Genomic DNA, 22,473 nt, shown 5'->3' on the forward strand with positions numbered 1-22,473 from the left:
GGTGTGATGCGCATCCTGGGGGCATGGCACGCCACCTGCGGGGGGGTGTGCCCAGCGCGGGCGAGGGGGCAGCCGCGATGGCACCCCACCGGGATTGCACTGCCGGGGGCGGTGCGCTCCCTCCACACTCCTCTTCCTCCGCCAGTGCCTGTGAGTTAGTGGCTTCCTTCTGCCTCTATCACTATGAAAAGAGTTATACTAACACTGCTTTCATTTATAGAGCCAGTGTGGTGTAGTGTTTAAGAGCGGTAGACTCGTAATCTGGGGAACCGGGTTCGCGTCCCCGCTCCTCCACATGCAGCTGCTGGGTGACCTTGGGCTACTAGTCACACTTCTCTGAAGTCTCTCAGCCCCACCTACCTCACAGAGTGTTTGTTGTGGGGGAGGAAGGGAAAGGAGATTGCTAGTTGCTTTGAGACTCCTTAAGGGGAGTGATAAAGCGGGATATCAAATCCGAACTCTTCTTCTTATAGTAACTTAAGCAGACAGTTAAGTTAAAACAGAGTTAATCTTCTTACCTCAAGTAGAAAAATAACTACACATATAATTAACACAATAATCAGCTTTTTGCGGACAGTAATATATCTGAAGTATGTGTTCCATGTAGTAACAGCATTCATGGTCTCTGAATCCTCACAAAAATATTCCTAGAAAAATAATGGACAAGAACACAATTAGAACCTGTGCTTTCTATCTAGAAAAATAGGTGCCGGTAGTACTCACCATGAAGTTGTTACAGTAAGTGCCACACTTTTTAACAACAAAAAGAGGTGCTGTTACTCCGTACCCTTGAGTACCCCCTGAAAAAAGCACTGATTAGAACTATCTGAATAACATAATCTTCTGCTGGCACCTTATTCAAAGGAATGAGAGCTGACTATTGTTGAGATTTGTATAAAACTTTTTAAATTTCTAGCTGTCTTCTAAATATGATATACTTGACAATTCCTGACATCTCATCATTTTCGGATGTAAAAATGGCATTGGGGGGATATTTTTTTCAGGGAAACCCTGGATGTATGGCAATGCGACGGAAAAAGCAGCTCCAAAAGCTTTAAAATCCGTATTTTGGGGGGAGGTTTTCCCAAAGAATGTGAACAATTTCTTAGAAGCTCAACAATTTTGCGTGTGCCAGGAATTTAACTTTTCTGAAATATGGCAACCCTACAATATGATGCTCACACAATAAGATACTTAAGAATATTTGCCCAGTCTATTTCTTAGCATTTATATATTTCAGCCAGATATTGTCAAAATCTTCTCCGTCTTTGCAGCTCCTAAATGTGGTGTGTGTGTGTGTGTGTGTGTGTGTGTGTGTGTGTGTGTACACACCGTATACACACACACCATTTAGGAGCTGCGAAGACGGAGAAGATTTTGACAATATCTGACAACCAATGGTTATTGTACAGATGTTGGATAAGTATTTTTATACTATTTTATGGATGTGTTATGTTCACCACATGGATACTTTGTTGTAATTGTTTATAATTGCATAGTACACAGTAACAAGGCACTGCTGTGCTCCCTGAAGCACAGTGCAAATGCAATATTTGTGGTTTGATTCAACAATAGTACTACTCAAGTGTTGGGTCTACTCACGTTCAAGCAATGCATGGTTGTGGGGAGTGGGGCCACACATAACACCCCAGTGCCTAGGACCTTGCACACCTGAGAAGGACTATTATTGTGAGAAGAATCTCCCTGAGATAATTAATTACATTTTCAAATGTGAAATCAAAGGAGTACGTGATACAAAAATGCTCTACTGCAGGCATAGGCAACCTTGGCTCTCCAGGTGTTTTGGAACTACAACTCCCATGATCCCTGACCACTGGCCCTGTTAGCTAGGGATCATGGGAGTTGTAGTTCCAAGACATCCGGAGAGCCAAGGTTGCCTATGCCTGCTCTACTGGGTGTCCAGTCATAGAGGATCATGTTACATAGATAATGGGAACTGAAGCATATCTAACAACAATCTTCCAGAAGAGCAGCCATGTTTGCTGACAAAATAGTATTTCAGCAATGTAAAAGAGTAGCCAGGTTATTATGGGATAAGCTTTCATGGAGTACATTTAAGAGGTGGGTGGTATATAAATGCACATCTACCAACAGTAATTTGAACCACGTACCTTTAAATCCTCTTCATTAAGTTCCTCGCTTATTTCTGCCACACTGTCCATAGACAAGCGCCGGGCATAGATATCTGTCTCACAGGACGGCTGGGCTACTGACATTTTACGTATGGATACGTTGCCACTTTTGTAAAAACTCTGACGTTGGTGACCTGATGTTCGGGTCATCAAGTTAAGCACAGACTGTCTTCTATGTTCTCTAAACGTGGGTCCTGCGTTGATCACATTGCTGCGTGGCAGAATTGCCTCTCCTTGTTCAGAGTCCGGTATCAATGAAAACCTTCTTTCTACGGGTTTCCCAAGGCCTTCTTCTATGCCATTGGCCTGCAGTGGAGTTTTTTGCATAAAAGAGAACTTCCTGCTAGAATTCAGAGCGTTCATGACTGAGTTCTTCCTTTTCTCCACAAAGTTTGAGGTCTGTTTAAAAGATGTTCTCTTTATTTCATTTTGTGCGCCCACGCCGTCGCTACCAATAGAAAGTCTCCTCAGCGTTTCGCTCAGGATGGAGTTCCTTCGATCTGTGCTGAACTGATCAAAACCATCAAATCCCATCAGCTCAGAGCTAAAGTTGGGTCTCTGACCCTGAAGTTCAGAAAATGTCCCATAGAAATAACAGCTTCCTTCGTGTAAAATTAGTATCTTGTCTGCTATTTTCAAATGTTCCAGCTTCGATGTAACAAGTATTCTAGTTTTATTGACGATAAGTTTGCAAACACAGCTTCGCAAAAAGAGGGGGGGGACAATTAGAGATTTCAAGGAGGGTAATCATTGCTCTTTTTCTGTACCTCATTTTCTGCCCAATTTTGCTGATCTTCTTTGAGTGTTTTCCAACTTAAAAGCAATAACCTAGATTCATTTAGCCAAGATACAATTTGAAGAGCAAAAGAAAGTATGCCACTCAAGTAATTGTGCAGTGAGGACTAGGTATCTAGCTAGATATCTGAATATCATAGCCACCAGCACTGCATATATGGGGCACAGGGAGCTCCAGCCCCCTCAATATTTTGAATCAGGGGGCCCACCCACACCCAATATTGAGGGGGCCAACATCCCCACCACTGCTGGACACCTTCCATGTGCCCCAGCCCCTGCCTGTTTTTTTTAAGGCTCAGTTCAACTATTATTTATAGATGAGAAGTGTGTTCTTTTAAATGTCATTAAATGGCTGATAACAGCTAAGGTGAGGTCAGCAAACCAATACAAAGAATTGTAGCACATCCTGGGATGATCTACAGAACTACTGAAATTCAGACTAAGAAGTTTGGAATGATCATGAGGGTTTATTGCAATCCAATTACCAGTAGTTACAATATCCATAGAATAATGTGCATTTCATGATGTTCTGAACCTACCTAAAGGTAAAGGTAAAGGGACCCCTGACGTGACCGACTCTGGGATTGCGGCGCTCATCTCGCATTATTGGCCAAGGGAGCCGGCGTACAGCTTCCAGGTCATGTGGCCAGCATGACAAAGCCGCTTCTGGTGAACCAGAGCAGCACACGGAAACACCGTTTACTTTCCCGCTGTAGCGGTACCTATTTATCTACTTGCACTTTGACGTGCTTTCAAACTGCTAGGTTGGCAGGAGCTGGGACTGAGCAACGGGAGCTCACCCCGTCGCAGGGATTCAAACTGCCGACCTTCTGATCAGCAAGCCCTAGGCTCTGTGGTTTAACCCACAGCGCCACCTGCGTCCCTTGAACCTACCTAAACCTACTCCTAAAAGCATTAAGCATTTGCACAAAATCAAATTATACATTAGAAAATCTGTTTCTTGGGTTTGGGTACTGCTTTGCACAAATTCTTTTGCATTACGTTGACATAATACCCTGTGTGTTTATTTATTAAATAATCTTTTTTTATTAAATCTATTTATTAAATTATTATTTAATTAAAATTTTTTATTAAATAAGCAAATATGTCAAAATATACTATACCTTTCAAATATTTCTTTCTCTGTTAACATGTCTAGATAACCGAAAGGGGAATCCAAGAGATATAAATCAGCATCTTTATATACTGCTCTAAATAAAGGACATAAAAATGAAATTAGCTTCCACTAAAAGTAAATGCTAACATTTAATTTATATTTGGAATGTTTGATCAGAATATTTTTCTATTCTTATACTCAATATAAACATCACCCGGGGAATCCAGTATTGTGATCATGTAGGCTTTATAATCCACCATATTAACATTTAATTTCAGGAAACAATTACAGCCTGAATGTTTGAACGCCATGGTGCCTCTGCTGCAGAACCACCAGACCTGCCTTCATTCGCCCCAGTGGCAACAAAATATGTTTCTCGCATATTGGTTTCTACAGCCACAGCAGGCACTGTAACCTTCCAACAGTTTGATTTCACCACCAATGGCGCATTCTTCCGTTGTCTCCCAAGACAGATGCCAGCAACAACCGATACCAAGCACTTATCCATTGATAGGCCACATAAAAGCATGGTGCTTTGCTTGGATCTTAAATCCTCGGTGGTTAAATTTGAATTTTGCCATTGTTGGTGGACATGGTGGCAATTCATGTTTCTCCAGAATAAGATCAAAATGTAAACAAGAGGTAAATTAGCCCATGAAGGTGCTGTAGACATATTTTCTATCTATGTGATTAAAGAGGTCCCATCATAAATGGTATCTACATGTTACACAGGGGAAGGATCTGACTATTCCAACTCTACAATTCTATTATTCTATTCCAATTCTCTTAGTTTAAATCAGACATCCCCAGACTTCGGCCCTCCAGATGTTTTGGACTACAATTCCCATCATCCCCGACCACTGGTCCTCTTAGCTAAGAATCATGGGAGTTGTAGGCCAAAACATCTGGAGGGCCACAGTTTGGGGATGCCTGGTTTAAATCATATAACCCTCATCTGAAAACTGCCACCTATTCCTGTAGTGTATCACTTCAGTTGAACTGGGAGCATCACCAACAATTCTAGTTTAAATAAGGGGACTGTGTTGCCAGCAACAACTCTGTACTAAAACCACTACCTCGCCGTGTGCTTCCCATAAGTGCTGAGGAAATGCCTGACTGAGCTTGCAATGGGAGTAGTTCACTAGTGAATAACGCAATGCTGAAAACTTTGGGGAGGCATTGCACCCGTTTTCATAAGCAGGGATGATTTCAGACATTATAACAGTGGGAACCCGAATGCATTAGTTCTTGCAGAGTGGCAACTGCTGGTTACAACAGGGAAGGAAAATGGAGTGTAGGATTATTTCTGATGCCTCCCTTTAAATGCCAGAACTTTGGAAAAGGTTGAAATTTCATACCATGAAGTAGAAAGCTGTATTTGAAAACATTAAAAATTTAGCAGCAATTTTAGGCACCAACAGTTTTTCAATTAGTTGTAAGAAAGCAACAAGGTTCTGAATTTATAAAACCAAATCCTTACCTTGCATATGAATGTGAGACTTCCATTAATCATGAGAAATTGCATGCTGATAACAAAACAAGTATCGGCAGTATTTATTAAAAGCATCATACAATTATTTCAATTCACCTGGCGAGAGAGATCCTAGCTCGCTGACCACCGCTGAGAGTGATCCCACCTTCTCCCAAAACGGTGTCATCTTTTTCTGGAAACTTCGAAATGTCCTGTTGAAAGATTTTATTAAAGTTTTTTTTTTCTTCAGATTACACCACAGCTTCTCAATTTATATCATATGGAGCAATTCTAAGTCATAAAAATGAGCAACTGAGGGCAAGTTCACACAACTTGTTTGTATGTTACAATGTATACAATTAGTGGCATGGGACACACATAGCTGCCAAGTTCTCCCTTTTTTTAAGGGAAATTCCCTTATGCTGAATAGGCTTCCTCGCGAGAAAAGGGAAAACTTGGCAGCTATGGACACAGTTTCTTAGCAAGCACACATGGTGGTCTTTAAGAACTCACCAGCTTCCACCCTGGTGGCTGGTTGCTTTTAATTAAGCCAGGCATCCCCAAACTCGGCCCTCCAGATGTTTTGGGACTACAATTCCCATCATCCCTAGCTAACAGGACCAGTGGTCAGGGATGATGGGAACTGTAGTCCAAAAACAGCTGGAGGGCCAAGTTTGGGGGTGCCCGAATTAAGCCCTAGAAATTATTGTCATCTCTGTTTGACTGGTATTATTTTTAATGTACATTATTGGGTGAAGATCTGCACTTCATTTGGGATAAGACTTCCAAAATTATAAATACCCCCCCTCCACTCTAAGGGTAATATAGGTTGTGATGTTCGCACCAGAGTAATAGGAGACAGACTAATAGCAGACAAACAAGCACTGCCCATATTGTGTTTCCTGTGGGGTAGATAACCGCACATGTTGCTTTGCTTTCTTCCTTGGAAAAGGCTGCAGCTCCACAGTAGAGCAGAGAAGACCACAGGCACAATTCTACGTCTCTTACCAGGTCTAGACCATGAGACAACCCTTGTACCTTTAAGAACTCCCTCTGTTGTAGGAAAAATCCATTGCACTTTTGAGTAAATTATCTAAAGCAGGAGTCAGCAAACTTTTTCAGCAGGGGGGCGGTCCACTGTCCCTCACACCTTGTGGGGGGCCAGACTATTGGGGGGGAGGGGGGAATGAGCGAATTCCTATGCCCCACAAATAACCAGAGATGCATTTTAAAAGAAAGGACACATTCTACTCATGTAAAAACATGCTGATTCCTAGACCGTCTGTGGGTTGGATTTAGAATGCGATTGGGCCGGATCTGGCCCCTAGGCCTTAGTTTGCCTACCCATGATCTCAAGGCTAATTGTTCTGTAAGAGGTTTATCCCCTTTCCTGCCTTACATTTGTTTTAGCTTCATCTTTCAGTCTTTGGGATCATTATGCTCTGTTGGATTCATAGCTGCCAAGTTATCCCTTTTTTTAAGGGATTTTCCCTCATGCTGAATAGGCTTCCTTGCGAGAAAAGGGAAAACTTGGCAGCTATGGTTGGATTTGATTAGGTGGTCAGCTACTAAGACAAATATGATGCCAGCAATTTAAACTCTGGTTTGCTTTGTAAATAAACAAAATAATCCTGGGCTTCCTTCAGTTTTTCTCTTTCCTGATTCTGAAAACATTGCTTTGGTTATTTTCTGAATGTTTTCCCCCTCCACAGTTAAAGCATTAATTTCACTGTGGATACTTAAACTGGAGACAGTAGTCTAGTCTGTTTTGTAAGCTGCTGGGACTCTTTTGAAGATGACCTGCATATCTGACAAACTTAATTATAAAATACCCATAGGAACAAAAGCAAGTCCTCATATTTCCTCTGATCATTGACAGTGAGAGTCATATACAAAAGGAGAATCCAGTTAGCATCCAAATCAGAATCCCAATCCCAGTCAGAAGAAAGAAGGCCTTACGTTCACTGGGGCTCAATATATGAAGTCTAACAGGGACGCAGGTGGTGCTGTGGTCTAAACCACTGAGCCTCTTGGGCTTGCCAGTCAGAAGGTCAGCAGTTCGAATCCACGCAATGGTGTGAGCTCTCATTGCTCTGTCCAAGCTCCTACCAACCTAACAGTTCGAAAGCATGCCAGTGCAGGTAGATAAATAGGTACAGCAATTCCGTGCGCTCTGGTTTCTGTCACGGTGTTCCGTTGCGCCAGAAGTGGTTTAGTCATGCTGGCCACACAACCCGGAAAGCTGTCTGTGGACAAACGCTGGCTCCCTTGGCCTGAAAGTGAGATGAGCACCGCAACCCCATAGTCACCTTTGACTGGGCTTAATCGTCCAGGCGTCCTTTACCTTTACCTATATGCAGTCTAAGGCTAATTAAGGAACACACAAAAATGAGGGGGAAGCTTAGATTGGCAGGCAAGCAGGAGAACGGCAGGCCACTCTGAGAATAGATCTCCCTACTTAGACCTGGTTCTCTTCCTACGTTCTTAAGGGGGAAAGTAAGATTGTGAACCTATTTTCTTGAGATATTTCCTAACTTGTCTATGAGTATCATTTGCCAGGTTTTCTGAGACCTTTATCAAAGTTTATAGAGGCCTTCTTAACGTCCACTGTATAGTTCTGAGGGGGAAAAACTGCATTGGAGTCTACTTCTCCTTAAGATCTCAAGCATAGCTGCCAAGTTTTCCCTTTTCTCGCGAGGAAGCCTATTCAGCATAAGGGAAAATCCCTTTAAAAAAGGGATAACTTGGCAGCTATGATCTCAAGCCAATCATGTTTCTTTAATGTTTTAGTTGCTCCCTTCCCCCCAGCCTTGAGTACAGATTTAAGATTGTCAAGGACTGTTCTTAAATACTATACTCAATGCCAGACATAATGCGTTCAGCGTCCCTGGTAAAATTCTGCATTTGTTTTAATAAATAGAAATATAGGTTCTTTTCTGAGGGCAACAAACCCTGACGGATTTCTGGTACCATCTCAAATATTTTTGGATAGAAAAGTACCACTAATGAGGTCTTTCAACACTGCAAACACTAATTCAGAGCACAAGAAGTAAAATGTTCCACCCTGAGAATGTGCTTCAATGTTTCCTAAAAGGAATTTTTTCCCTCCTATCTCAAAACACAGAAAGTTATGCAAGCTATTTGCTTTCTCTTCCATCTATGCATAATTGTACTGTATTTGATAAAGCTACCTTGCACATCTCCTTCAATCCTTCAGGTGAAATTTGATGGTACATTCTTTGGAACGGATTGCACACCGGTCAAAGGAGATAGGGGCTATTAATGATTGGGTTTTCTGACATGAAAACTAATCGAGGAACAAACGGGGGAGTGATAGTCTGACCTTTTTCACTTTACCTGCACCAAGTAGTTTGCTGCTTCAAATATACATACATGAGAAAGGTAATATAGGTAAAAGGTAAAAAGGTAAAGGAACCCATGATGGTTTAAGTCTAGACAAAGGTAACTATGGGGTTGCGGCGCTCATCTCGCTTTCAGGCCGAGGGAGGCGGCGTTTGTCCACAGACAGCTTTCCAGGTCATGTGGCCAGCAGGTCTAAAGCTCTTCTGGTGCAACAGAACACCATGACGGAAACCAGAGCGCATGGAAATGCCATTTACCTTCCTGCCTCAGCAGTACCTATTTATCTACTTGCACTGGCGTGCTTTTAGACCACAGCACCACCCACGTCCCATCAGAAACGTAATATATGAACTATGACTTACAAGTATGAGATCAGCAAGCTGTACAGCATTCCATATTACTTGCTTAGTGTAGCAAAGTGATACATGCACTTTTGGAAATGCTAGTTAATAGACACTTCTGATAAAAAATATTTTAAGCGCTGTCACTAGCTCTACATCTTCTGTCTCATCCCTATTCTTTTCCTTCTATTCAGACCCAGATTTATAGCTTATCTGGCTGAGTCATTTGCAGGTTATGCAACACAACCTATCCATCACAAAAAACATAATTTCAGGAAATTTCTGCTTTAATTGTTTTTTTGGCAAAGCCTGGCTTTAATGAACAGACAGACTTTGGAAGTACAGCAACTTCAAGCAAGAATTGGATTTCTACAATTTCAACAGCCATTTCAAAATTTCATGATTCGGCCAAAGAGATAACAGACATGCATACACAGTAGTATCAATTTTTACTATAACATTAATATGGCTGTTTCCTCTTAACAGAATGCATAATTTTTGACTCTTAGATTTACTATTCTAGTTATGGGACAGCTATACCTTATTATACTTAAAAATTCAGAGGGTTAGTTCTCTACAATGTAATTGAAATCAATCTTGCAACTGATGATGGGTTCCACAAGAGAATGACACATCTCAGGAAAATATTGTCTCGCTATCCCAGTCTCATTTATTTTATCATACTTTGACTAGATGTGACAACAACTATATATTCTCTCTCTCTCTCTCTCTCTCTCTCTCTCTCTCTATATATATATATATATATATATATATATATATGCATTTGATGCCCATATTGACCTTAACTAAATTGTAAGCCCAGTGTTGTTTTGAAATTTTCATTCTAATTATAAATACAGGTTGGTTTACAATTTGGACACATTTTAAATCATTCACCAGTCAAGGCCGTGCAATGAGATCTAAGCAGAAGAGGCCTGTACCTTGAGCAGAGAAATTAAAGCAGTAGGGTTTATATAACCTTGTGCTGAATGAGGAAAATACAGTACTGATAAATTATAAGTGCTTCTTTGAATTTTAAACATCTTATTCAGCACTTCTTATACAGTGCTGCCACTAGCTATATGTACCCCTGCAGCTCTTAACCACAATCATTTTCTGCAAGCAAGAAGAAAATATTAAAGACTGACCTCTTCTAACTGACAGGCTTTGATGACACTCTTGTATCGGAATTCATCATAGGAAACTCCAAAGATGATGTTTTCTTTAATTGTTCCAGGCATGATCCACGATACTTGAGGGCAAAAGGAAATCCTTCCACTGTGTTTAATTTTACCTTCCAAAGGCTCCAGCTCTCCCATGATCATCATCAGGAGAGAAGTCTGTTATTGAGATTTATAATAATTAACATTCATTCCTTAATAAAGAGGTGTGTACAACAAGATCTAGTAGCCATGACTATTCTAAGTTTGCAACTTCGAACAATATTGGATCCCTTCCAGTCGGGATTCAGGCCTCATCATGGGACTGAAACTGCCTTGGTCGCACTGGTTGATGATCTCCAGCGGGCTAGGGACAAAGGTGACAGCTGTTTCCTGGTTCTGCTGGATCTCTCAGCTGCTTTCGACACCATCGACCATAACATCCTTCTGGACCGCCTAGAGGGGTTGGGAGCTGGGGGCACTGTCATACAGTGGTTCCGCTCCTTCCTACTGGGCCGTGTTCAGAAAGTGGTGGTGGGGGATGAGTGTTCGGACCCCTGGGCTCTCACTTGTGGGGTGCCTCAGGGTTCTGTCCTCTCCCCCATGCTTTTAAACATCTACATGCAGCCGCTGGGAGAGATCATCAGGGGGTTTGGGCTGGGTGTTCTTCAGTATGCGGACGATACCCAGCTCTACCTCTCTTTCAAATCAGAACCAGTGAAGGCAGTGAAGGTCTTGTGTGAGTGCCTGGAGGCAGTTGGAGGATGGATGGCGGCTAACAGATTGAGGTTGAATCCTGACAAGACAGAAGTACTGTTTGTGGGGGACAGGAGGCGGGCAGGTGTGGAGGACTCCCTGGTCCTGAATGGGGTAACTGCACCCCTGAAGGACCAGGTGTGCAGCCTGGGAGTCATTCTGGACTCACAGCTGTCCATGGAGGCACAGGTCAATTCTGTGTCCAGGGCAGCTGTCTATCAGCTCCACCTGGTACGCAGGCTGAGACCCTACCTGCCTGCAGATTGTCTCGCCAGAGTGGTGCATGCTCTGGTTATCTCCCGCTTGGACTACTGCAATGCGCTCTACGTGGGGCTACCTTTGAAGGTGACCCGGAAACTACAACTAATCCAGAATGCGGCAGCTAGACTGGTGACTGGGAGCGGCCGCCAAGACCACATAACACCGGTCTTGAAAGATCTACATTGGCTTCCAGTACGTTTCCGAGCACAGTTCAAAGTGTTGGTGCTGACCTTTAAAGCCCTAAACGGCCTTGGTCCCGTATACTTGAAGGAGCGTCTCCACCCCCATCGTTCTGCCCGGACACTGAGGTCCAGCTCCGAGGGCCTTCTGGTGGTTCCCTCATTGCGAGAAGCCAAGTTGCAGGGAACCAGGCAGAGGGCATTCTCGGTGGTGGCGCCTGCCCTGTGGAACGCCCTCCCATCAGATGTCAAAAAGGAAAACAGCTACCAGATTTTTAGCAGACATCTGAAGGCAGCCCTGTTTAGGGAGGCTTTTAATGTTTAACAAATTAGTGTATTTTAATGTTTCTGTTGGAAGCCGCCCAGAGTGGCTGGGGAAACCTGGCCAGAAGGGTGGGGTATAAATAAATTATTATTATTATTATTATTATTATTATTATTATTATTATATCAATAAATTCGTAAGGATGGGGTCTTATGTGCATGGCTTGGCAGATTCATTCCAATACAATTCAAAATGCGAAAGGATGAAAATCATCCTTGCAAGCTGAATAACTAAATTCAGCTCAGAAAATAGCCTGTCGATCATAGACATCTTCCACATTTGCAGAGTAAACCTCAGTGCCTCTTTGAATCTCTGACGAGTCAGGCAAAGCATTAGGTGTAAATTAATCATAAACCCAGAGATATGGCTATTTGTGCAACCTTGAAAAAGCATAATTAATCTGTGTAACTTTTTGATTGATCCTATTAATGATTTGGCTTGGTGTGACATTTCCAGCAATACTTCTCTGTAAAACAGGACAAGAGCACAGCTAGTGATTCATTCTTGCTTGAAAGCCCTTCAGGAAGCTATTGATTGCAACTTCAGAATACACTTGCCATGGTTTCTGAGTTAATTAGTAGCTATTAGTAACCTTGTGGCACTTAGTGAACATCAAAGTGGTGAGAAATATGAGGAAATATCAGATTGTACGTGTTATCAAAGCTACTCTAAATGCAAACCGCTTTCAGAAATTAGCCTCCATGCATTCCCTTCATTTTTTTTTCTTTGAATGCTGTGGAAGCTAATTTCTAAAGAGGATCTACTTTTCACATAATGCCTTTAGTTAGTAAAACAGTCATACAACTTTATTTTTTAACTTCTGCATCTCTAACAGAGGTGAGCTTCCTGTGACAGAACTTGAGAACTTAGGACAGCGGTTCTCAAATTTTATTCTGAAAGTGAGAGAAAAAAAGTTTGAGAACCACTGTCTTAGGAACTGCGGCTAAGCTGTGACTCGAGTTATCATAGTTATTGAGAATAACTGCAGTCAGAGCTGGTGCTAGGATAGCCAAATGCAATAGCAAAAAAAAAACCCTTTAAAGTTTAAAAATGCCTCCTGCCCTTTTAAATATTGTGTAGGTATAGCTGAATAGCTTTTTCTATACAACAGTTAACGGTGCAAGAGCCCAGTCCTCCTTTGTATCTGATCATCCTTCATTATATTTATCATATATAAATTGGAACCTTTGGCCCTGATGCTACAATAACATTCCAAAATCTGGGTCTGCTAGAGGGCTACCAGTGGGCATAGGTTAACCTTGAGAGATGAGAAAGTTTCAGTTTCACATTCCATTAATTTTTGTTTTTGAGGGAACGACAAACATGTGGCTTTTGTTTCTTTAAAACATCATTGCCCAAAAGCACATTGTTGATGAGGGGCAAATTTACATTTCACATTCCCAGTGCTTTCTTTCTTTAAAAAAAATGTTTAGGAGTACTCGCATTTTGACTCAAGAAAATCACCATTTTATAGTTCAAATTGGGAAAAATAAATACAGTAAATGGAGAAAAGTACCAATGTTCACAAAATGTGTACCCCCAGAAAAAAACACTGCACATTCCACTGCCCAGGTTTCTAAAATGTAAAGCATACATATATACTCATAGAATTGTGCATGTGAAAAGATGTAAACGTTGCATAGAAATCCAGTGAGGAATTATTGATGCTATGAATGCACTGGTGATTTTAATATTTGGATTGTGGCTCTTTAAAAGTATAAAGTGAACATAGATCAGCAGTAAGGCACATGGCTTTTGCTGAATTTCCTGGCTTAGATCCTTGGCATCTCCAGTTAAAAGGATATTAGATGAAAGCACTGGGGCAGACCTCTGCCAGAGACCTTGCAAAGCAGCTATCAATGAGAGTAGATTGTGTGGGGCTAAATGTACAAATGGTCAGATGCCATGCAAGGAAGCTTCATGTTCATACAGTCATACCTCGGGTTACGAATGCTGCGGGTTGCGTGTTTTCGGGTTGCGGACTGTGCCGAACCCAGAAGTACCGGAATGGGTTACTTCTGGGTTTCGGCGCTCACACATGCGCAGAAACACAAAATGACATCACGTGTATGCGCAGTCGCGGCGTTTCAGACTGCAAATGCTGCGGGTTCGAACGTGCCTTCCGCACAGATCACGTTCGCAACCCGAGGTATGACTGTATATAAATCTGAAGAACAAATAACAAACTCCACGCCATGCAGTGTAGTTCCTCCTCTTCTCTTCGGCTAAACATCTAGTAATATAACATGTGTAATTTAATGGTGTTACAGCAGAAGTTCCCCACCTTTTCCCTTAGCTCCCACCTGTGGAGCTTGGATGTTATGCCATGAGCTTAGACAGTAACAAAGGGAGAGGAAGGAGACATATGTGCTACAATCAGAAGCAAGCATGTGTCTGCCATCGTGTCTACTTCCAGCCTATCTTTCTGCCGTTAAAAAGAACACAGAATTTAAAATCACAGAATTTACAAACGTTTTGCTGAATTACAGTGGGGGTTTTTAAATTAAAAAATGGCTCCACTTCCAGGTGGGGAAGGGTCGCGGTCAGGTGACCTAGACTCCCGCCACAGCATGGGGGTAGGACAGCGTCCCCTGTCACGCTGGGGGAGACCCTGGCCACGTCAGGTTACCAGGCTGCCAATCAGGTCGTTTGGGGGCATGGCCAGGGCTGATTTAAGCCGTGGCATGACTCTGAGGCTTCCCTTTCAGCCTGGCACCACGGATCTCCTGCCCTCCCACCCTTTTCCAGGTTGCGTCACTGGCCTTGCTATGGACTTCGGTTGGTCGCTGTTGAGGGGCCTGGTAGGACTTTTTCCATTTGGCAAATTGGCACCAGCCACTTGGTTTTCGCCTACCTCGTAGCAACCATCACAACTTTGTAAGGTTTGGCGGTTAGGCACTGGAATAGCAATGCGTGTGGGAGGGGAGGTGTGGCCATCACCTGCCCCTCCATGATGAAGGGTATTCCGTTAAAGGAATCCGGGGGTGTGGATCTTGTCCAAAGCCTGGGGAGGAGCTAGGGCCATGCCACAACCCCAGCAGGAACCCGGGGGATGCTCAAGTCAATCCGCATCGGCGGGGCTCCTCCTACTGGTAGTTTACCCTTACCAGACTTCCTGGAAGGTGGGCAGGAGTCAGATATAGCCTGCTGTTGCCAATGCCTAAGCCAATACCGCTCACATTCTGGAACCAATAAAGTTGTGGCCTAAATTTTGCCCATTAACATTAACCTAAAATCTGTGTCTTTGTGTCTTTATTCTCCTGGGGGTGGCTTGGGGGCCTTGACATGCAAATACTTCAGCAGTCTGCCATCAGTACCTTTCCTGCTCCGGTAGACCCCGCAACAGCCAGCATCTCTCCCTTTTCAATTCGGAAGTTGATGTCCTTAAGGACAGGAGTAAAATGAAGTTGGAAGTTGCTGAAGAAGAGACCATCACTAGCAGTGGATATTTTCCTGTTGCCATTTTCCTGCTGTGCTTTTGCAAAGAACTCCCCAGATCCCTGCAAAGAGGAAAAGCGAACGCTCAAAATTATAGAGCAGCAACAAGGAGGTCTCTGTGCATGCATAAATGAGTTCTCTGAAGAAAACACGTTCATATTATGTGTCTGCGTTATTATTGCATAAAAATAATTCCGTATGTTCTGATGTTTGCTATTTTGAATGCTGACATTTTGAGATGGACCTTAATTTTAAAAACTGTAGTATATTTATTGTATATTCATCAAGCAGCTTCTTTATGCTCCTCGTACAAACACACCCACCTACCCCAAGACAAACTCCTCTTCTTCCTTGCATTGAATTCCCACCCTGTCACATCACCTGCATTTAAGCAATATCGCAACATGGTTGCCAACTATGGTTAAGGTTTACCAGATTTCCCATATCATCTGGAAATCATAACTGGAAATGGATTCTGAGTTAGAAGAAAATCTGGCTTAACTTGATGTTGACAGCTAACCTTGGTGTAGATGTTTTGAATATCCACAGTTAGCCAGATATGTGTTCTGATATTAATCAAGCAATTTCATACTCTATATCAAAACCCGCCCCAGTCCCTCAAATTGGTCTGCAAAGGTGAATCAAACTTTTTTTAAATTGTTATTATAGTCCATTATTGGGGTTATCAGGGTGGAGTCTAGAAAAATGAGTGTTTTTCTTGGAAAGCTTGGATAAAGGGAAAGATGAGGAGGCAACTTCTCTTCCCTTTTTCCCACCATCTGCCTATGTAATGAGACACTGGCATGTATTAGAAGATGCACCTATATTGCAACACCAGTCAATATTTATATACCATGTTAGTTGTATGGTGTAGTGTTGAGAGTGCTCCTTACATGGCAATTCAGCTCCCTGGGTGGTCTTAGTTGGGCCAGTAGCTATTTCTCAACCTAACCCCCTTGACAAGATTGTTGTGAGGATAAAGGGTGGGATCTCAAGGGGGAAGGAACCACATATGCCACCTTGAGTTTCTTGGAGGAATGGTGGGACAAAAATTAAATAAGACACCAAATTATCTTAAGGATTTTTGTTTGTTTTGTTTTTGCACAGAACACCACAAGCTAACATATCCTGGAATTCTTGCAACTTCCCCCCGCCCTCAGTAAGCTTTCATGCATTCATATTGAACTAAGTAATGCATTAGGTTTGCCATGGCTGTTTCTGGCTGGGCACCTGTCCCTTCAAAAACTATATCTGATGCAGAAATTCATCAGGTGAAGCTTTACACAGCACGGACATAGAATAACGGGAAGTCTTCACCTGCTGAACATCAGCTTGCCTTGTAGTTATTATTAAAGGCACATTAAACAGTTAATCTAATAAGGGGCAATCCTTTTAAAAGAAACTCTAAGAACTTGGCAAAAATGATCAAAATTTCAGATTTACCTCATCCCAGAAGGCTGTTACTTTATCCAGCTCAAGCCCTGTGGTTGTTAAATTATATTCCAGAGTTTTGTATTCTTCTTTTTGCAAGAAATCCTGTGAATTTAATTTAAAGTTTGTCAAGCACAGATACATATAATACAACATGCTAAATTCTAACCATAAAACATGCCTTTTAAAACATTCTCTTGTTCCGGCACGAATTACTTTTAACTAAAAAGAAGGCGGTTGTTAGTGGGCAAAGTCTGTCCATGCCAGTGAATAGTCATCTTCAGATGGAGATTCCCAACATATGCAAGTGAGATGGCAAGATCATCTTATGCAAGATCATCTTAACTGCACATATGAACCGGCTATGTCACCCTTTGTTTTTGGTTCCTTAACGCTATCTCCCCCTCTCCACCTATCAACTTAAAGACCACCAATCAGAATTTAACCTTATTGCACTTGAGTATAACTGCGGGTAGATCTAAACACAGGGAAATAACACCATAAATAAGTCAGAAATTAGATCGTTTTAACAAAAGGAAAAAATCTCTATGGAAAATCACATTTTAAAATTTCCTGCTCTCTGCCGCCATCTGGTGCTGCATGTTTATAGCGCATTCAAATCATTGTTTATTTACTAATGTTATTTACTAATGTAGGACCCAGGTGGCACTGTGGTTAAACCACTGAGCCTAGGGCTTGCTGATCAGAAGGTCGGCGGTTCGAATCCCTGTGACGGGGTGAGCTCCCGTTGCTTGGTCCCAGCTCCTGCCAACCTAGCAGTTTGAAAGCACGTCAAAATGCAAGTAGATAAATAGGAACCGCTACAGCGGGAAGGTAAACGGCGTTTCCATGTGCTGCTCTGGTTTGCCAGAAGCGGCTTTGTCATGCTGGCCACATGACCTGGAAGCTATACGCCGGCTCCCTCGGCCAATAATGCGAGATGAGCGCGCAACCCCAGAGTCGGTCACGACTGGACCTAATGGTCAGGGGTCCCTTTACCTTTACCTAGCTCAGTCCTGCATATAGAAAGAGGCCCTGTCATGTATTACTCATGCAAAGGGGCAACACAAAGGCAATGCAAAAGCACTTTGAATTGGGCCCAGAAACTAATTGGTGTTCTATGCTCAAACTGCCTTGGCCCAGTGAGCAACCTGGCCGCTGAATTCTACACCAGCTGAAGTTTCCAAACCATCCTCAGAGGCAGCCCCATGTATAACATGTTGCAGTAATCTAACCTAGAGGTTACTGCAAACCCATGAAGGTGCACCCACATGGCTCCCTGCATGCTTGTAATCAGCCTTAAGGTTCATGTTTGTATCCTCTCAACAACATATTTGAGCATATGTGTAGCACAATTAATAGCAGTTGGGTATTAACTATTCAACACATTTTTGCAGTAATAAAGTCTTTCAAATTAGTTGTTTCAGCCTGTAAATGCTTAGAATGTAATGTGTGTGCACAGAGATGGCGCCATTGCACATTCCACATTCTCCCCGTCGTTTTATCTTGGTTTAATCCTGAAATGAATTTTGAACTTCCCTGGATCTAGACGTCACCTTCTAATATCTGGTTGTCACATGCCTGTCCTCAGATGCCCGTGGGCACGGCTATTTAAACAAAAATGATCTCGACAATTATGTTTTCCTTTAATGAAATAAAAACACTTTAAGTTTGAAAAACCGTTTCCAAAACAGAGTCGGAGCATATAATTGTTAAATGAGTCAGCTGGTTCTCTTTTTGCAAGTCACACCACAAAGAAAATGGTCATTTCCAGGGGTTACAGGGCAAGCCAAGGTTATGTAGGACAGGAACGTTTACTGTGGACATAGGCCAGCCCAAAGTTAAACAAGTGGCACCATTAGCCATGGATTCCAGAACCCTCATTGGGGTTGCAACACCCCCCCCCCAATGGTTCTAAGCATTTGTGTCACTGCTTGCAAGGCCATCATAATGCACCATATTGCCTTAAGTGAGCTTAAAATGCAAAATTGCATATTCTCCAAGCATTCATTTATTTTTATTTTATTAGGGTTGGCAAACTGTTTTTTGGTTTGCTTGGGATTTTTTGTTCTAACATCTGGAGGGCAGCAGCAAACCCACTCCCTGCCTTTATGCTTTGAATGAGTAGAATGGGCCAGTGACCTCCCTGACTTTCTGTGTGTTCATTTCTCTCTAATCTGTCACCTCCTTTTTTTGTCTATGAGAGCTAGGAGGGGTTTTTGCTTTTTGTTTTGTTATAATCTTATGTGCACACACTTTGGAATAAGATCTATTGAACACAGTAGGATTTATTTCTGTGTAAATATGCACAGGATCCAGTTATGCCGTATATTTTTGTCGATGGATGTGGTGGGGTGGGGTGTGAAAATGTTTCAATCATGCACGGGCTGTCACTATACTCAGGAGACAATGGGCACTGGAGGGGAGCTAAAGAGGCTTGATGCTGGTCGAGATGAAGAAAAACTGAGCTATCCTTCCCAGCTTGGTACATTTTACTTATTCCACATGTGCTTTCATAAACATCATAATGCATAGTTGCAAAAAAGGAAAATAGTCAGATATCATGATGAGAATAAAGGGTAAAGGTAAAGGGACCCCTGACCATTAGGTCCAGTCGTGACCGACTCTGGGGTTGTTTGCTCATCTCACATTATTGGCCGAGGGAGCCGGCGTATAGCTTCCAGGTCATGTGGCCAGCATGACAAAGCCACTTCTGGCAAACCAGAGCAGCACATGGAAACGCCGTTTACCTTCCCGTTGTAGCGGTTCCTGTTTATCTACTTGCATTTTGACGTGCTTTCGAACTGCTAGGTTGGCAGGATCTGGGACCAAGCAATGGGAGCTCACCCCGTCACAGGGATTCAAACCGCCAACCTTCTGATCGGCAAGCCCTAGGCTCAGTGGTTAAACCCACAGCGCCACCTGGGTCCCTGTCATGATGAGAATATTCAAAAGCAAAAGAAAGTTCTTGGAGGCTAGATAGCCAACATAAGTAAAAGGTAAAAGGTAAGGTAAAGAAAGGACTCCTGGATGGTTGCAGCCAGTCAAAGGCAACTATGGGGATGTGGTGCTTATCTCACTTTCAGGCCAAGGGAGCTGGCGTTTGTCCACAGACAGCTTTCCAGGTCATGTGGCCAGCATGTCTAAACCGCTTCTGGTGCAACAGGACACCGTGATGGAAATGCTGTTTACCTTCCCGCCACAGCAGTACCTATTTATCTACTTGCACTGGTGTGCTTTTGAACTGCAAGGTTGGCAGGAGATGGGACAGAACAATGGGAGCTCACTCCATTGTGGGGATTCGAACCACTCATCTTCCGATTGGAAGCCCAAGAGAGGCCCAGTGGTTTGGACATAAGTAAAGTCCTGCTGGATCATCTAGTTCAGCATCTGGTTATCACAGTGGTTGGTAAGACGCCCATGGGAAATCTGGTGTCACCACTCAGTGATTCTGTTGAGGAGTCCGACCCTTTTGCGATTTCTAGCTTATTGGGCACTTTTTGACATACAGGGTGACACCATCTCCAGTACAACTTTGCCTGTCCTTCTTATAGAGATGACAGCGTCCCAATGGCACTCTCCATTCCCCCAGGTTTCTGCTATGTACAATATAGCTATGCTTTCCTGTAAGACCAAGCACCCCTGTAACTATAAGGTCAGGAGTTAAGACTGCTTGAGAGGTAGTGATTGAAGAACCTTTAGCAGATACTGCTTCTACATCAAAGGTTGAGGTAGCTTGTGTGGATGTAGGAATGTAGCCACAGATATAAAGAATTAAGTGGATGAGGGCTTAGAAACATCCATTGTGTGCTTCGCTTCTCTATGAAAGTACAGTGGTACCTCGGTTTATGAACACAATTGGTTCCGGAAGTCTGTTCATAAACTGAAGCGTTCATAAACTGAAGCGAACTTTCCCATTGAAAGTAATGGAAAGTGGATTAATCTGTTCCAGACGGGTCCGCGGAGTACTCAACCTGAAGCGTACTTAACCAGAAGCATGGGTGTAATTGTTTCCGGAAGTCTGTTCATAAACTGAAGCGTTCATAAACTGAAGCGAACTTTCCCATTGAAAGTAATGGAAAGTGAATTAATCTGTTCCAGATGGGTCCGCGGCGTTCATAAACCGAAAATTCATAAACCGAAGTGTTCATAAACCGAGGTTCCACTGTAATACACCTGACCACCTAAAGACAGTGGTTTTCAACCAGTGTGTCATAGCACCCAGGGGGTCAGGGGTGGCGCAGGCAACACTGGCTTCTATCTCTCTTTCCTTCTCTCCCTCCTCTGATGCTCTGTCACGTCTCTGCCTCCCAAAGGCTTGAACAGCTGTTTATTGCAGAAGCCCTGGCTATAAGCTCTGCAGGTGAATGGTGCCACTGGAAGGGCAGGGGTGGCAGCAAGACTGCCAAGGAGAGGGGAGAAGAGGCTGAGGGAACACCCCACAAAGGAAAATGTTTGAAAAAGGAAGAGAGGCTGCCAGCTCTGCAGACAAGGGGTGACATAACTGGGCTCCTGAGCCCCATAGGGGTGCCATGGAAAGAATGTAGTGGGTCAAGGGAGCCGTGGACTCAAAAAGGTTGGAAACCTCTGATGGGGCAACAAGACTAAAGAGGTCTAGCAGTTAACTTGACTTTCCAATTGAAACCACTATACAGTAGACTGTTTTTTCCCACTTTGATGAAAGGGATTTCCCCTACAAAGTAGCACTATATACTGAGGACTTTTTCTTGCCCCAAACAAACAGGTCCATGCTGCAGTCCTATACATACTTACCTGGAAGTAAGCCTCATTGAACTCAATGTGCTTTACATGCATCAGATACAGGCTGCAATCTTCTATAAACGTGAAAAAAGTAAATCCCATTGACTCTCAACAGGCTGTCTGAGCAAACATTTGGAGAACTGCAGCTGAAGTCAGCAATGACCTCAGTCAATCAACATTTTCCTCATAACAACAGTGAAGAAATACATCAAAATGGCTTCTATGAATAGCATTTAATGAAGTGCAATAAAATATTGCAATGTACTTTCGCTGATAAATTAGCAAGATAATATACTACAAAGGGTTAGCTTCTATTCCTGCAGGGAACTGGGTTTATGTATTGTACCTGTATTTTGTTTATTGCTCCAAGAGAATCATACCATGTCTGCACGGCCCAAGGAAACTGCCTAGTGACTGCCATTCGAAGGACAATGCAAAATGAGATGGTGGTAAATATTTTCCTGAGGTTAATTCCGTAGATCAGTGCGTACGGAAGCACAGCCAAGAACACCACAAAAAATCCAGAGAAGAAGAATGCTGAGCTATTGAAATATCTCACATAAGCAGCTTTTTGGGTCAGCTTCAGTTCAGGTCTGTCAAAGAGAAAAGCAAAATGTGGAAGTCATTATACCTGGGGAAAGGTATGCCACCCTAAAAGCAGAAGCAGCTGGGGCTGCAAATAAATGCTTGGAAACCGGCTTTAGCTCAGAATGTGAATGAGGGTGGCACGAAAGTGCAACAACCAATCATTCGGTATAAGGTACCCCCTTGATGTAGGTTGAGCTGTGAAACAGTGACTGGCCCAAGAATGCCTAGTGAGCTTAGGAATTTGAACCTACATCCAAGAATTTGGATAGGAATTTGAACCTATATCCAAAGCATTCAGACCACATTTTGCACAGGTCAACACTTCAATGAAAAG

At 42.9% G+C, this 22,473-nt stretch overlaps 1 protein-coding gene across 5 annotated transcripts in view; it reads right to left on the reverse strand.

Moving 5' to 3' along the window:
• CFTR (CF transmembrane conductance regulator) overlaps positions 1–22,473 on the reverse strand; it is a 98,242-nt gene that overhangs the window by 39,715 nt on the left and 36,054 nt on the right. For all 5 annotated transcript variants that reach the window (XM_088676503.1, XM_060279580.2, XM_035127373.3 and 2 more), the window contains 8 exons: positions 21,898–22,144; positions 16,803–16,895; positions 15,239–15,421; positions 10,389–10,580; positions 5,654–5,748; positions 4,073–4,159; positions 2,133–2,853; positions 519–647 (listed from right to left, as the gene is read on the reverse strand). In XM_088676503.1, the coding sequence (XP_088532629.1) occupies positions 519–647; positions 2,133–2,853; positions 4,073–4,159; positions 5,654–5,748; positions 10,389–10,580; positions 15,239–15,421; positions 16,803–16,895; positions 21,898–22,144 (1,747 nt within the window). The remainder of the gene's footprint in view (positions 1–518; positions 648–2,132; positions 2,854–4,072; positions 4,160–5,653; positions 5,749–10,388; positions 10,581–15,238; positions 15,422–16,802; positions 16,896–21,897; positions 22,145–22,473) is intronic.

This window comes from Zootoca vivipara, chromosome 9 (assembly GCF_965207765.1).
Source record: "Zootoca vivipara chromosome 9, rZooViv2.hap1.1, whole genome shotgun sequence".
NCBI classification, from domain to species: Eukaryota; Metazoa; Chordata; class Lepidosauria; order Squamata; family Lacertidae; genus Zootoca; species Zootoca vivipara.